Source organism: Neodiprion lecontei, chromosome 4, assembly GCF_021901455.1.
Source record: "Neodiprion lecontei isolate iyNeoLeco1 chromosome 4, iyNeoLeco1.1, whole genome shotgun sequence".
Taxonomy (NCBI): domain Eukaryota; kingdom Metazoa; phylum Arthropoda; class Insecta; order Hymenoptera; family Diprionidae; genus Neodiprion; species Neodiprion lecontei.
Genome location: NC_060263.1, coordinates 6963879 through 6980646, shown reverse-complemented (window position 1 = coordinate 6980646; position 16768 = coordinate 6963879). Strand labels below are relative to the sequence as shown.

At 35.8% G+C, this 16768-nt stretch overlaps 2 protein-coding genes across 5 annotated transcripts; both read right to left on the bottom strand.

The window, feature by feature from the left end:
* Window positions 1-1110: 1110 nt before the first annotated feature.
* On the bottom strand, window positions 1111-6774 carry LOC107223716 (laccase-4). 2 transcript variants are annotated; one of them, XM_046737378.1, is made up of 11 exons: window positions 6686-6774; window positions 5774-5816; window positions 4387-4604; window positions 3309-3519; window positions 2970-3244; window positions 2736-2859; window positions 2441-2658; window positions 2193-2343; window positions 1881-2099; window positions 1389-1773; window positions 1111-1316 (listed from the first exon to the last, which is right to left on the bottom strand). In XM_046737378.1, coding segments are annotated over exons 1-11 (1932 nt in total). In that variant the 5' UTR covers window positions 6773-6774; the 3' UTR covers window positions 1111-1315. The 2 variants fall into 2 exon arrangements, with proteins under 2 accessions (XP_046593334.1, XP_015518984.2); XM_015663498.2 differs by having other exon boundaries at window positions 1111-1773.
* A 2651-nt stretch (window positions 6775-9425) lies between these two features.
* On the bottom strand, window positions 9426-14840 carry LOC107223713 (ATPase H(+)-transporting accessory protein 2). 3 transcript variants are annotated; one of them, XM_015663492.2, is made up of 8 exons: window positions 14679-14840; window positions 14348-14475; window positions 13505-13735; window positions 13084-13398; window positions 12666-12758; window positions 11587-11688; window positions 10302-10410; window positions 9426-10070 (listed from the first exon to the last, which is right to left on the bottom strand). In XM_015663492.2, the coding sequence occupies exons 1-8, from the start codon at window positions 14719-14721 to the stop codon at window positions 9991-9993; spliced, it is 1101 nt and encodes a 366-aa protein (XP_015518978.1). In that variant the 5' UTR covers window positions 14722-14840; the 3' UTR covers window positions 9426-9990. The 3 variants fall into 3 exon arrangements, with proteins under 3 accessions (XP_015518978.1, XP_015518979.1, XP_015518980.1); XM_015663493.2 differs by lacking the exon at window positions 11587-11688; XM_015663494.2 differs by lacking the exons at window positions 9426-10070; window positions 10302-10410; window positions 11587-11688 and adding an exon at window positions 11737-12499.
* Window positions 14841-16768: the final 1928 nt, after the last annotated feature.

Here is a 16768-nt window from a genome sequence, read left to right as displayed (position 1 = left end):
CCGTATGGCTTTAAGTTTATCATACGTTTTTAAATTAATCAATTACGCTTTCTTACCCAAAAATGAATTCCATAAATAGATCTTTCAATCTGTAAGTAAAATGCGAAAATTACGGTTATTTAATGCTGTTACGAATAATGAAGATTTTAAATTTGACCGCGCTTTTATCGCGCCCACTTAACACTCTTCAATTCTCAGAATAAGCACGGCGTTTTCAAGCCACGCTTGATTCGTGGGAACAAAAATCGAGAAGTGTAGGACGAAGAATCTCGTCGTTGGTGTTTATTTAATATTTTTCATGATGGTTTAAAATATTAATTATCATACTGATCATATTACTTTCTGGTTCCGAGCAATTTACCTATTTTTTACAATTACCCTGACAAAGACAGAGTGTTCGATCAAACGAAATATTAACTTCAGATTTTCAGATACATTGTAAACCTCCAAACAATACGTAACAGCTTGGGTAAAAGCCGGTTACGTCACATTACTTATCTACACTCAAATTATATCATTCGATAAAAATGTAATTGCTCATTTTACGCGTGCTACAACGTGTATGAGTACATTTTGTTTGCGTTGTCTAAACAATGTCCGAACACCTGTCAACTGGCAATTCTGGTGAAAGAAAGTAGCTACAATTGCCTGCCCATAGGGAGACTTCGTCTATTTTGCTATACGATCACTCTGGTGCAATTATGTAAGCACAAATATAGTCCAACGTAGTTTAGGATTATCGAAATTTGCAACATTTATCGTTACATCGCATAGCTACAAAATATTCTTGACAGAACACGTGAAAGGTGTTTCCAGTTCTGTACGGTAGGTAATCTATGAATTCCGTATTCAGGATTCAAATGTACTCCTGAATTTATATGCTAAAAAGCAGATGAAAGGATTAGATAAAAATTATGGATACATTTCTTCGTTTTCTCTTGTCTTGCACCACAAGGAAGATAATTCTTACTTAACGAAGTGATAAATTATACGAGTAAATCCGACCGTGACAATAAACATTCGCGGGCACCATATAGATACTGTATAAAATCGCTGATAACCAATCATGACCGTATTATTAGAGTGAAAAAGAAAATTGTGTAACATTTTTCTTTCTTTTTTATTCTCAAGATACAACAATCTCAATATCTGATACTCCCAGCTATCACAGAATACGTCACAGTCAGTTAAATCTTATCACAATACATACTGTGTTTTGTATGTGAAATGTTGATATGTTCAGTGTTGTGTATGTAGAATTTTTGTGTGTGGTGATTCTTGTGTACTCAAAGAATTAAGTCAGTGGATCAACGTATCTGAAAATGAAGATAAATATGTGTATCCCAAGCATCGTACGACCCCCGTTGGACATATGCACAATTGAATACCACGAGGACGACGATGAGCTGGCAGTTGTGGAATTCATGTTCCAGTTTCTACATTTTGGAAAACTGTCCGGAGGTTGAATCATCTCGCTGTAGTCCCCGACCTTGATCACGACCCCCATACCCATCTCAGCATGATTCGAGACGTGACAATGGAAGAACCAGAATCCAGGGTTGTTCGCAACGAACCGTAAAACTGCAAAACCTTGGGCTGGCACGCCGATGTTGTCTTTGACCGGAGCCAGATCTAGCTTTTTGTCGATCAGTCCGGCCTCATTTCTGCTGATCACTTCCTCCACGGTGATATTCTCCCCTATAGCTTCCATGGCGACAACTTGGAACGCATGACCATGCAAGTGCATTGGATGATCGTCAAACCTATCCAATCCTGAAACAATCGGTCATAATACCCAATCCCTGCCGAGAAATAGATATTGGTCGCCATTGCGTGCACTGGTCTTCCTTGCAACTGAAAACACAACGCGAAATACTCACCCAAATCCACAATGACGATTTCAACTAGACTCCCTGTGTCTACAGAATAGAGGAATGCACAGGAGCAGAAACCACTGATGCATTCCTTGGCGCTGTCGTCCTCCTCCGTGCAGTACATGTCGTCTGTTATCTCATTGTATTGAGTGAGAAGTGCGATGGATGGGTATTCGAAAGTCATACCGTTTATTTGAGGGTACGGTCCTGGCCAACTAAAGTTGTCTGAAACGATTGGAAACGTAAAAAATCCTAACTACTAGCTCCAGTCTAGAAAAAGACCCAAGATATATTTCGCTTCATCTACAAGCCACTCACAGTAGTAATTGTAAGTATAATGCAGGTAAATTATGTTGTCGGGTGTTCCAGACACGTTGGGCTGTCTTTCCAAAGTGCTGTTCAGGTCCACCAGATAAATCAAGCTGTTGTTCGAGTAGGTCTCATTGGCTACTTGTACCGGGTTCAACAGCTGCGTAAATGAATTCGTCGAGTCATTATATGCAAGTTTAGGGTCGCTGATAATAATAAAATATGTCTTTCTATTGGCAAAATCTTGGTCTACTCACGGCTCCGGATCTGTTGCCGTCGTCGTAATCGATCGTTCCCGACGGATTTGCCGTTTCGTTCGATCCGCTGTAACGAAGGATAGCCTCCGAGGTGACTGAGAGACTTGTGGAAACGCAGTCGCCAAGGCCTCGGTACCGTATCCAGTAATTATCAACTGACTGATCAGCAGTCAGGACGAAATCGTACCGTTCTCCAGCGTTGATGATCAGCGAATCAACTGCACACGACCCGTGTAAGATGAAGAGAGTTTTACAAACTTACATTACTGTTCTCATTAGATCGACAAATGCGTACCTTCGACAGGCTCGAACGTTCCAGCCTCCGACGCAATTACTAACAGCGTGTGATTGTCTATGGATACTTGAATTGGACAGTAAACAGCGCTGTTGTACATCAGCCTGAACCTATACTTGTAACCCTGAAGACATTTCGGTCAGATTAGTATGTCATTGTACAGCAACGATAGGTACTATACTCAGTATAGTCAAAATTGCGGAAAGCATAAAAAAAAAGATCAGCGCGAAGCACCTGAGTCACGGTGAAATCGGCCCTAGGCGTCATGTAAACGACACCATCCTTTTCGTACTCAACGGTAGAGGCCAAGCCATTGACCGTCAGACTGTAACCAACCACATCAGCGGATCTATGAAGTGCACTCCTCAGTACCGAGCCTGTGGGTTCGTAGTACCAGTGCCAAACAGCCATCACGTGTTCGGCTAGGTCGTAATCGTAGTATTCAGCTAGAGAATCGTTAGCTCTGCGTACTATAAAGCTTCCATAGAGTCCGTCCGCTTCTTCGAAACCTGATTCGTACCATCAATCAGTCATTGGTGATCATGTAAAATCTTATCGATGACTACTACCCACCGCTATGAGAATGCCATATGTGGGTTCCAGCTGGTCGTGCTGTAAAGTTGTACTGGAAGGTGTTATGAGGAAGAATTGGACACTGGGTCAAATACGGCGTGCCGTCCATATACGGACTACCGACTTGGTGCAGTCCATGCCAATGGATCGTCGTACTTTTCGTCGCTAATGTGTTCGTCAGGTCGACTTGGACGGTGTCACCTTCGCATACCTTGAAAGCCATTCGCAAATTAATGATCGTGATGCGCTTCTAGCTTTTGGAACTTTTTGTAACTGAATATCCAAAAGAAGAACCTTCGTGGGAGACATTTGAGTCGCTGATCACGAGTCATAGCCCAGAATTTCAAAGTTCAAAAATAAAAAAAAATAAAAAAAACTTCACTCCGTAATTTTTTGACGCTATCCAATCTCAGAGTTGCTCCACCGATATGTTTCTCGCAGCGAATTAGAAATTTGACGTGAAGATTTTGGAATTTGAAATCCTGAATACAAGACAGTGGCCCAAAATTAAGAAAAAAGATCGATTCTGATAAAAGTATCATTTCTTCAAAGCCTCTGCAGATACTCGAATGTTCAAGCAATGACCTCAAAAACATGGAGTACAGTTTCATACAAATATCGCTACACTACATTTTAAGATCGGTCCACTGTCTCGAATCTCATGACTTCGAGTTTTGTATCGGAATGAACAATGTCAAAAGCCTGCTCAAATAAGTTTATATGAAAATCGAGCAAGTCTGAAATTTCTCTCAATTCATTCATCTCATCAGTTTCAGAAGCCATCCCAAGTCTTACATTTTCGAGTACAATTGCGAAGAACGATAAAACGCTCCTAAAAGTGAGAACAATTCGCCGGCTCTCAAAATTTAGTTCGACAAAACTCCATCTCAGAATTTCTCTAAACAACATCTTATGTCCAAGGTGATAAGCCAAAATCTGGAATAAGGTTTTCTTGAACCAGATTTTCAGGTAGAAAGTTAGTAGATTAAGCAAACCCGAATACACTCGAAAACCGTTCAGCTTTTTGTTCGAAAATTCTCTCCATATAATGATGTGGAAAACGTATTCGACCAGAGACCTGGATGCTGGGTCCAGGCAGCAAGTTGTTCACCAATATGACTTCGCGAACGTGACCGCCGGCAGTTACACATCCCGTATTGTAGCAGTCTTCGATTTCATAGGGGCAATTGTCGCAGAGGTAACTCATCGTGGTATATTCGAGAACGGTGAAGCTGTAGACGCAAGTTCGTACATCCCCTTCTACGCACGTTCTGTAGCACTCGTGCGATGCCCCACCTTAATCAGTAAATTTATCTATAAATTTTTTATGAAGTGGATACCGATCATTGTTGAAAATCTCTTAACCAGTCTCTTATCGCCCGACAACTGGCTTTGATATTATCGCTACAATATACCTGCGTGAGCGTGCGAATTAACCCTACGCGTGTTTGCTGCAGTGTTGGGCAAAATTGTAATAAAAAATTAACAATTACAAATCACTAAGGATAATTTTTAATGACATCGAATTTCATTAAAATTATTTTCAGTAATAATAATTGAATCGGAGTTCAGTGAAATTACTTTTGATAATTGTATTTGACTCAGAGTCCATCGAAATTATTTCCAGTAATTGTAATTGAATTGGATTTCATTAAAATTACATTGAGTAATTTGAATTTAATCAAAGTTTATCAAAATTACTTTCAGTGATTGGAATTTAATCAGAAATCATTTCAATTATCCTCAGTGATTGTAATTAAATCAGACATTATTAAAATTCTTTTGAGTAATTGTAAACCACACGATGTGGTCCAATTGAATTTTTTTCTCTAACGTTATTCCTGTGAAATAATAACAAATAGACAAATAAATTTACTCCGTTTTTGGAGTATTCAAATGGTGTGATCGGAACGAGTCTTTTACAGTCAATATGTGAATGGGCTATGGTTACCAAAGTTTTTTGGGTAGCTGATCAAGGATTTCACATTACTTTGAAAAATTAATTTGTTTAAATAATTTGCTTGACCAGTCAATGTGAATATGTAAGCTCCATGAAGTTCCCGATGTTTTCGGAATTTGAAATTATGTTGAGAATTCGACATTACGTTTCCAAAGGTAATTTGTTTAAATAAATTATGAAAAACAATTGAAATTTGAAAAAAAAACATAATCATTTCCATTAATTGTAATGGATAACAGAAAAATTACAATTGTTCCAAGTAATTGTAGTTGATAATCATAAAATTACAATTGTTTATACTAACTGTAATTGGTAAATCAAAATTTATAATTATTTCCCGCAATTGTAATTAGTTACTAAATATTACAGTTATTCACAGTAATTGTAATTTACGGGTAATGAAATGACGAAAGTAATTTCTGCTGCCCAATTCTGGTTTGCTGTTTCGCTGAATCTGAAGGAGAGAATAAACGGTCCTCACGATATCTTAATGTTAGTCACTCACCCAGCACTTCGGCATCGGTGTTGTTAAAGTCGAATCCTCGAGTCTGGATAATGAATGCAAAAGAAAATTAAATGAATAATACAAGATGATACAAAGTGTAATACAACATTTGTTTAAGCAAGCGAAAAAGTAAACTATCAAAACAAAATCGAACATAAAGTAAAATATATAATTTTAAGAAAATATGATGTGCTAATCGATTTAGGTTGGGTTAATTTTGTTTTGTTATTGACTGTTAAGGTATTATTGGATATTCTCAATCAAAAGTGAGTCTCGGTAAGAATATTGAACACTTCGCGATAAGATTGAAATCCGACAGAAATAAATTGTAACCGAGTTAATAAGATAATTCGTTTTGAATAATAATACCAAAAAACTGTTGATAAATTGTTTAAACAAAAATTTGTGTATCAGATCTCTAGTGAATTTTTTTTAATTTCGTATAAAACGAATTCATTGATTTTTTCTGAATACCTATGAATTTTTTGGAGTTTTCGGCGATTTTGAATAATTCCGTTTTCCAAAATTCGAAACTATTCGTTCCAGGCCTCTAAAACTTCTTCAGTGTAATATACAACCATTTACGAAAACCTGTGAAAAAGTCTCGAAAACGAATTTTCAATATCGAATCGAATTCGTAGGTATTCAGGAAAATCAGTGAATCCATTTTATATGAAATAAAAAAAATTTCGCTAGAGATTTGTTGGACAAATTTTTGTTTAAACAATACATCATCAACTTTTCGGTATTATTATTATTAAATACTTAGTATCTTATCAACTTGGTTATGATTTACTTTTTTCAGATTTGCATCTCATCGCGAAGTGTTCAATATTTACACCGAGACTCACTTTTGATCGGGAATATCCGTCCAATAATACCTTAATCCCAAGCCTTTTTTCAATTATTTACCATAGCGGCAAGCCTGAAGGACTGAAACGCCCTCGTTCCATGGGCCGTGAAGAGGGCCCAAACCGCCCAGTGGAAGAGGTGCCACATCTTTGTCGCTCGTTGAACTGAGGATTTTACTGGAACCGATCTTATATAAACTACCCGTAACCTGCATCGGTCTTTTGAAAAAAAACCTAATACATACTATCTCTAGCGATTCCATCTTATCGGTACACTGCATTGGTTATTATATCACATACCTATACATGCGATGCAAGGTGGAACTCGAGGATCTAAGAATAAGATCAGTACGCCGGCCACCTGATATTTACAAAAATTACAAGTTTCATTGTTTAGATCGCACGATATGTTCCCGGGCTGATGTTGCATGCTAATAATCTCACGTGTCACTAGACAAGAACCAAATTAAAATCATTCAAACTGTGCTCCAAGTTCAAGTTTGTTAGTGTCCAATATTCGTTTTTGATAAAATTTTCACACCTCCAAATCGGAATCTTACTTTCGTGGTAGTTTTGTCCATCTCAAAACCAATATCGACATCAACGTAGTCGATATATTTATATTTTTCTTCGAAATTCTGAGAAATCGTATACTTTTCCCGTTTATCACGTGGATGAAAAATTGTACATTTCTGCAATAGGAAACATCGTATCGGTATCCAATTTTTACACGTGTTGTGGGCAGATAGCCTTTATCGGTATGCGATTCTTATTAAATGTTGCGCGATCACAGTGATCCAAAAAATTCCGTAGGTATAATTATTTCGATTATACTGCAAAGCCGTATGATAAGAATATTGGAATTAAAATCGAGAGTATAATGTTAGGTAGCAAAGTCTAATTACAACGATGTGATTCACACGTCATATTATCTGGACTGTTAAGATCGTGTTTTGACTTTTTTTTATTTCGCGCTATCCATTGCATATCCAGGTAATTGAGATTTAATGCCCATTTAATATCCTTCCGACAGATACTTGAATTTATCATTATCGTAACTCACATGTATCTTAATTACAAGTATCTTTTAACAACAAACCACGGGAATTACATTAAATTGAAAACCGAGAATACTTACATAATAAAAATTTCACAGTTGATCGTTGAAAGAAACTTATCAACCGCACTCCTGGCACAATTTATCTTCACTCAAATATTATCAAAAAACTTCGAAGTCCCAAATAATTTGTTCAGTGACGGTGAACTAAAAACATTTTTTTTTTTCTCGCATTTCTCCGTTTATTTTCATCACATGATTCGATTTGTTGTTATTTTTTTTTATCTGTCAAGAGATTCTGATGATTAAATCACAGATGTTGATTTATCTACGATTCAACGAAAATAAATTTTTCTTCCCTTTCAAACTCGGTGAATTTAATCAAACTTATCGCCACTCTTTTCAGAGGTTTTTTATGCGAGGTCGTTGTTATTGATAAGTTTATATGACGCTTCGAGAGAAAAATCGATGTTATGTAAAGTGAACACTGTAATTAGCGATGAATTAAATGTTGCTAACGATTATAGCGTTGTCTGGCAGTTTCTCTAGTAGGTGACTAAAAAAAAAAAAAAATACATGCAAATAAACAATAGGATACAATATAGTATAGCAATATTTTTTATTCGATCATAATGGTTTTCAATTAGCTGTATAAGCACTGTGTTCTACTACAGAATACTGTAGAAAACTCATACTCTCAATAAATTACTTTTAGACGGTGAATCACACATATTTTTATATCAAAATAATATATACATAATCATAGGCCAACTGTATTTGACCGCGTCTGCAAAAACGGAGATCAAAGATACCACCGAATAGTCATTATTCCCATTCTTTACGTTCATTCTTTGCCAAGAATAGTGATTTTAGGGAAAAACATCTTCATCGTCGAGTGGAAAGCTATACTATTGAACTTGCGATTCAACAGAAAGTATTCAATTAAAGTGAATAAATTTTCTTAAAAAATACAGAAAGATTATATATTTCTGTACGATTCAAAAGCTTACGAACAGAATTAGTCGTAAGAAAAAGAAAATGGTAAGAAGTCAAAATTGAACTCCTGCAAAAATTTCTGGAACTCATGTGCAGGCATGCGGGAATACAACTTACGAATCTGTAATTGAATTCTCACAATCAGCTAGCTTGTAATATTATCGAAATTTCTACATGTGGGAAAACCGCTCGTACGGTCGATCATTTCGCTGTTGACTCCAAACTGGGTCACTACCGCCATTTCTCCCTCCATGTGGGCTGCAGTGTGACAATGAATGACTAAAAAACTCCAATTGGTTATAAAATAATCCAAGAAAACGTTGGAAAAAATGATAGACTTCACACACGAAATTCCTGGTATAATACAGAAAAGATCATTTTCAAGATCTGATTTCAGATTCGTTATCATCGACCCCTAAAATTTGAAATCTTATTGTACGATATCACTGATAACTTTTGAATCTTGATATTAACCGGATGAAAAAACTTAGTTAATTTCTCAAAACACGAACTTGCCGACGGTGCGGAAACGATTGAAAAGATTAAATTTTAATTTAAACATGGTGCCCAAGGTATGAATTAAATGTTTGTCAAACGTTTAATTAACAGGCGAAATGAAATGTCGTCTTGAAATCGTATACGGTTGGCAAGTAATTTTATAAAGCACAGAGTTGAAAATGACAATTTGATCGGAGAATTGCTCAAATTGCGGGGAAGGAAGCCAGTTTTAATTACGATACGTTCCAAATTGTGTCGATTCAATTTATTTGACAACTAACGTAGAATATCGACAATCTAGACTGAATTTAAATATTACTTTGAAATATACATTAATATTATTATTATCATTACCATCTTCATCATCATCATCATCCATTCCTAAATAACATAATGTACAGACATATTATTATACTTCCTTCACCTTCGTGCTAAATATCTACGTAAATTGATAGCTAAACTTAGTCATTAACATATTTATACTCATCAATTAAACTCTAGGTACGAACCTGCTAAATTAACCATATTACGTTATGTATACGACAAGGAATACTGGGCAATGGGTTGTGGTATGACATATCCTCGTTACCTACGATTCCTCATTAATGATGGTAGAGTCGCGCTAATACTTTCCTCAAACTCGACTAAGGTGTTGGGAACGAATTTAACGCATTGAATGTGATTAAATCAATAATGATACATTTTATAAATATGGAATTTACAATTTACTAGCAACTATACTTGTGCCACACATTGAAGCGGACATTTATCTTCACATCACGATTCTTCGATATCACTGATAGATGTTTTTACATTCAATTATCCTTCTTCATCCTGTTGGAGGTCATTCTGTAGATGATCGAATCACGTCCCGGATCCATGTCGGCGATAGTAACTGAGCATGGGGATAAATAATTATAGTTGGATTATTGAAAACATTAAAAAATTTCTATTACCCTCTTACTCATTCTTGAGGAAAATATTTTTTTTTCAAAGTCGAACAATGTCCGGAGAAAATTATGAAATATACGAATGTTAAAAAATAAATATCAATATTGTTGTAAATGTGAAATCACCGATTGTTTGTTCGACGTTAAATTGAATGACAATAAAATAGAAAACATACTGCAAATGGCGATCAATGAGAAGACGAAGGCTACTCCAAACCACAGGAAGATGGTGAACATGACGGGATAGGTTGCGTCATATTCTTTGGAGGCGTTAATGGTATCACTCTGCAACAGACAACCGACAGTCCTAACGTGTTTTGCGATATACTTACTACTTCAGAACAATCTTGCTCAAGCTGTTGTTCTAATATGTGGTACTTACCAACGTTAAACAATTTTGTCTACATCAGTTTCTTACTATATTTTATTACCTTATACTGCATATTAAATCATATAAGTATCTATGTACAATAAAACCTTGATTATCCGAACCTCTGTTATCCGAACTACGATCTCTTTACTTCACGCAATTACAGAGTTGCGAACAAAGCATTTGGTCAGACGTATTCAAGCTTGATTCGCCAGTCAGCACATTAGTGGCCTCGCATACTCATTCTTACTGGTAGTTTTCATTCAACTCCAGAAAAACTAAGTTCAATAGATAGGTGATAAGTATTATAACATGTACGTGTATGACATTTTTTGAATATTTACCAGCGCTGAACCTTGTGTCACCTAACGTCACTGTTCGATTATCCAAATTGGGCGCGATCCGAATTGGTTCAGATAATTAAGGTTCGACTGTAGCATGATTAAATAAATTTTTTACTAATCCTAGACAGTTAAATATATAGATAAAATGATTGTAGAAAACGATTCGAATGCAACACAGTGAATGATGAAGTAGAAGGTGGTTCACAAACAGATAAATTTTACGTAGGTATTAAAGGTAAGTGAACATATGCAGATATACAGGAAAGTAATATAGATACAATAGTGTGATAAATATGTCGTTGCGACTACTACAAGGTTCGATGTTACTACTAAAATCTAGTAAGCAAACATTTAAATAATGAAAAAATAATCGTAAGTAACGCATGCAGATTTATACGAGTTAAAAAACACTGGTTTTAAGCATGGAAAGAAAGAGAGAGTACGAATGCTGTACTCATGTCGTTAATTCAGCTAGCAGTCAGCTAAAAACTGTACATCTGTCACGGTTCAACAAATATTTTTCTCACTAAAGGAACAGGATTGTAACATAACATTATTTAAAATATTCGTATAATAATCGTTCCAGTTTCACAGGATGATAAACGTAAATAATAACAAACTGAATCTCTAGCATATTCAACTTCTGAAGTTTGCCAACATTTTATTATCAAGGCATTAACTACATAACATTGAAGATTAAATACTGGTATTGGAAAAACCATGCAAGTGTACATGATTCAACAATACCTTGATTTGTAAAACTCTTGGCTTTCTTTCATATGATTCAGTTGTACTCCGATTAATTTTACCTTCTGTGGTAGATTCTACAGTTTTATGGCTACTTTGGGCCTATAAAATTTAAAATAGAGTGTTGATTATTAAAGAAAATCGCAACGATTGTGACAAGTAAGACATTGATTATTATTAATAGTTGTAAATATTGTTACAAGAAGCATAGATTAAAAAAGATAGATTAGCAATAAGTAGCGAAAGTTGCAAGCTTTGGTGGATACCAATAGAGATTAGTTGTCTTCACCGGTTTGTTTAAATTTTATTCAAAGATAATCCTTGATGATTACTGTACAAGTTAGGCAAGAGAAAGTTGTTCGTAGCAACCTGTTAAGTATACGATCTATCCAATCCAACACCGTATGCCACAAAACTTTGTTTACACCAGTAATTTGCACCAAATTATTGCTATATTAATAATCGGCAACTGTTTTATACGATCCCAAGATTTATGTAAATTTCCAATAATACTCTAATACCAGATATGCTTTTATGTTATAATATTTTCACGTACTTTCATGAAAAGAAGAAGTACAAAAATCAAAATGATTTGCACAACGTGTAGTCTTTCTACAAAACTGTCAACAAAAATGTGTGATTGTGAGATTAAGCCTTACATTTAGAGTTTTAAGGTGTGAACAAAGTTGCGGCATGATAATAGAATGAAACGGAAAATCTAGTAAGCTGATTACGACTCCTAGAGGATTTATTAGCCAGGATACAGCTGGATGAAATAAAAGAATTGATCAGTAAAAAGATTGAGTCGTTAGTATAATATTTGGCTGGGTAACGATTCTGAGATGGAAAGAAGACAAAGACGAAGTGAGGAGTGAATCCAACCAGCCAGCTTTATCAGCAGCTTCTTCAAAAGCTGAAATACCACACCAGACTTTGCGTCATTACATATGAGCTGCTGATTTCCCTTCAAGAAATTTTCAATATAATGTCGTTTTTCTTATTTATATAACAACAAGAATCCTTGAAGATCTATAAATCATTAACATCTAACTATTCGATAAATAATGCGTTCTACTGACCGTTATATTGTCAACGCGACTACCAACTCCGTCACCTGCAGCACGTGTGTGTCGAACGTGAGAAGCATCATTTGTGAATACAGCGATGATTACCTGACGGAAGAAAAAATAAGAAAAAACAATCTATATTTCGTTTGTGTTCTTTTATAAGCAGACGACTTTCTATTCATTGCTACATAAAGATTCTATCACAAATTGAACTTTGAAATTTACCATCAAATCCTAGATTTTTAAAAAATCTACTTGAGGCTACGAGTCACCACCTTGCTTCTTATTCAACGATTTCATCAATATTTCAAAATGTTTTTTGCATAATCAAAATATTTCCCTATAAGTACAGACTTCTAGGAAAAAGCATACGATATCAATAAAAATTCAAACTAAGTAACTAGATAAACACAATGGAGCGTAAACGAACCTTTCCTTTGTAAGCATCCACGAATGCGTTACTGAGACGACTAAGAGCATCATTGAGAATAGCCAAAGCTTCTTTAACTGCAGCTGGTTTATCCCTGTGAGAATCGATTACAGGCGAAAGTGCGGAGACGACAAACCAGTAAAGATCTGTTTTGTCATCGATAGTTATTCCTGACAATACTTTGTTTGTGAAAGCGTCCAGCAACTGTATTTCTTCCAAAAATTTCCTGTCCGACTCATTTTCTAAACTAAGTGTTTTTAAAGATGCCACGTTGACTGGTTTAAGTTTCAACTCCCCAAGAGCAGATCGTCCCAGCTGGAAAATGGCCACGAATTATATACAATACATCCAAGTGACACTGGCATGAAACTTAATAAAACTTCAATCGCTAGATAGTTGGCTTGATTTATGAAATACGTACAGCATCTACACCATCTGCAGTATTAATTCTGACAACCGTTTCAGAGTTGTCACGCTCTTCAAGACGACCACTCAAAGCTTGCCATGTAGTTTCTTCTGACTCATCTTCGATCAGAGGGTAATGTTTGCCTCTGGGCGGTTCTATAGATGTCACACCTTCTATGGCGACGCCGACTACTGCTTCAGGTAGATCAAAGATATTCGTGATTCTCATTCCATCCCACGAGCCTCTCTGAAAAACAAGATTTTACTATTCTAGTTCATGGGATTAGAGTTAGTATAATATGGGCTTGCAGTAAAAGACGATTACTCATATAATTTAATGCCCATTCATCACGAAGATTTAAAATAGCTATTAGTTAGATGCGATTCACAACTGCCATACAATATGTCTGAGTGTATTTTACTTAGTCTTTGTTTCGTAAGACGATACTTCATGTAATTGGTATAATATACATCAGTAGAATAGTTAGTAAAATTAAGCCACTTTCATTTTAATCTGATGTATTTAAAATTTTACCATTTTAGCAATTCTTTCAATCAAACTTGTCGAATCTTCTATCAGAAATTGGCCTCATCAAGCTTATTCAAAATTCTCTTTTCTTTTTCGTTCCTTTTATGTATCGATATTTGCAAACTCTTTTGCTCTGAATATATTAGTTACAGATCAGACAATGCAAGTGTAAGAAAAAAAAAAATAACGAGAGTAATCATTCCATCAAAAAATGCTACAATAAGCTACCAGCTCTCTAACAAAAATGCTGTCCTATCAGTTTCTTAGAATTAGTAATATGGTTGAATAAAATTCAAAGAATAGATGCTCATTTTTCTGCTAGTAACGCACCATTTTCGTAGTGTATCCAAGCGTTAAACTGAAAATCTCAGGTAGCAGGCTTTGACAAACTTCCTCATTTCCATGGAACGTGACGCTCTCTGGGCTGTGCATGATAGTGAATGTCCCATGGGCTTGAACTGTGTAAGATAATTTTTAAAGTAAAATAAAGAAAGAGTGATGATGCGTACTGCACAATGAATATTTACACAAATTTGTCGGAATTAGGGTATATCCAGCATTTACTGACACGCCACACCCCCTTTTACTATCATTCATTGTAGGACGATAAAATATAATTTATAAACACGTAATGTTAGGGTAATTAATATCGACAACTCACCTGCAGCCAGCGTGACAGCCACGCATAATATCTGCCGGAACATTTTTCTACTTTTTTGAGAATCTGATGATTTGAGGAATGAAAAATACGTCTACCTAACCCTGCTCTGCCCCAACTACGATCATGTGATAGAATCGAGCGCAATCGCGTGCTCGAGTTTCGATATTCGTATCGACGATGTGGAGGGGCGTACGGGCATAAAATATGTGCTATACGAAGAACGGTATTTGCTTATTTGTTTGTTTATTTCTTTAATGCCTTGTGATTCTTGGCATTTAAATAACGGTATTTAGCGTCAAAATACGACGATATCAAGTCGTTACTTATAAAAAACGACCAAAAAGTCGATAACTATTACTTTTTTCTTTTCATGCAGTGTTTGATTATCACAGTGGAGAAAAAATGTGCAGATTCAAAATGACCAGCATTTCGCGGGCTCGGATGTTCACTGGACGATGTATCATCTGGTGGTGCAAATTGGAACCCTTGTAAAAAATCTCGTCCAAAGGTGAATCTCATTATCGTAAATCTCCGCCCTGCTATTGGTGGAAATATTTGGAGACATTTCAAACTGTATAGGTAAGCTATGAGTAAGCACACGTGATATGATTACAAAATGTAATCTATAACACGTGCATACGAGGGAATTTTCAAATGACTATATTTCTCTTATATTGGATACAATGAAGGGAAAAAATTAGTCGTTAAAAAACAAGTGACATGATTTTTAGGGTTCGATATTCTTTCGAAAACTTATCAACTACGTCAAAAGCTGAGCCGCATGCACCTATCGAATCCGGAAACGTCACTCCAGCCCTAATCGCGTTCGATTTCAACTTGCAAAGTATATATACACATAATCCACAGTAAGTATATCATCGTACATGATATATTTGTATCTGCAATCATATAGAGTTACACACCCACATTTATATGATTCTAACTTTAGTCTTTAATCATTTACGTAATTGGCACTCACGAGAGAATTGTCATATATCATAAACTGTGGTGCTTGGAACCCTCAATTATGAAATACGTGCTCAGCGATCGAAAAAGAATTGAATGATTCTAAACTTTCATAATTTCTATTGTTTTTCCGTTGAATTAATCTCGTACAAATCCAATTTATTTGAAATTTCAAATCTTAGTAAGTTCTTTTCACAATCAGTTACATTCAGTTTCTCATGAAAAAGCACCAGCATATGCTTCAGCCTACAGAAGTGAAACAGCCCAACGTTCTAGCTCAGGAAAGAGAAAAGAACGGCAATGAAAAAGTAGTTAATACTGAATATGTTTATTGATCTCAACCCTCGTCAAATTCCACAAATCCTACAGCTGGGACAGACTTTTGAGGTTGATGCCATTTAGGATACAAATACGGTATTCGTATATGAATAGGATTAGAACCATACTCGTTTATTACGTACGAATAAATGAACTAATTTTATGAAAACTATTACACTTCGAATGTTTTCAACTATTGTTCCATGTGGAATTAACGCATGCATGAAACGATTGTTAAGAGTTTAACAGGGGTTGTTCTTGATGTGAGGTCGACGTCAGAGCGGTCCTTCACCCTCCTTCCACCTTACTTTCTCGCTATACGTAGATATGTCACCGGTTCATCGGTGTACACCTATTCTTGTTGTACATACCTACCTACATACATACATATTTTAAGTTGTTCTGCGCAGGTGCATCGCGTACGCGATGCGCAGATGCACGGCATTTGCTTTTCTCGCAAGTTCTTTGCCTGCGATGAATCTATTCAATTTCCATTTCTTGAATGATCGATATTAATGTTACAACCAGCTGCTGTACCACCGGTACTATTATACGATAATCGTATGATAAATGTGCGTTCCAATATAAATTCGACAACTTGTTGGCTTCATTCGGAACGATGTACGGCAAAACGTACAAAGTAAATAGGCATATTTTTAGCCTTGTTGAAAATTGTTCGTCTCCTGGTGTGAGAAGTAATTAGAATTGCGGTAAGAAAGAATCCAAAAAAAAAAAAGAAATCGCACACTGTGTCGAGTACGAGTATTATCTGAGTAGAAAAAAAAAAAAAATGAAAAAAACCAAGC

Coding starts and splice junctions, on each gene's coding strand:
- LOC107223713 (XM_015663492.2), bottom strand. CDS start 14,721: ATGTTCCGGCAGATATTATGCGTGGCTGTCACGCTGGCTGCAG. Junction 13,399..13,504: donor CTGCAGATGGTGTAGATGCT/GTACGTATTTCA, acceptor GCCATTTTCCAG/CTGGGACGATCTGCTCTTGG. Junction 11,689..12,665: donor GTCGCGTTGACAATATAACG/GTCAGTAGAACG, acceptor TAAATTTTATAG/GCCCAAAGTAGCCATAAAAC.
- LOC107223716 (XM_015663498.2), bottom strand. CDS start 6,772: ATGTGGCACCTCTTCCACTGGGCGGTTTGGGCCCTCTTCACGGCCCAT. Junction 3,245..3,308: donor CATATGGCATTCTCATAGCG/GTGGGTAGTAGT, acceptor GGTACGAATCAG/GTTTCGAAGAAGCGGACGGA. Junction 2,344..2,440: donor ACGGCAACAGATCCGGAGCC/GTGAGTAGACCA, acceptor TCATTTACGCAG/CTGTTGAACCCGGTACAAGT.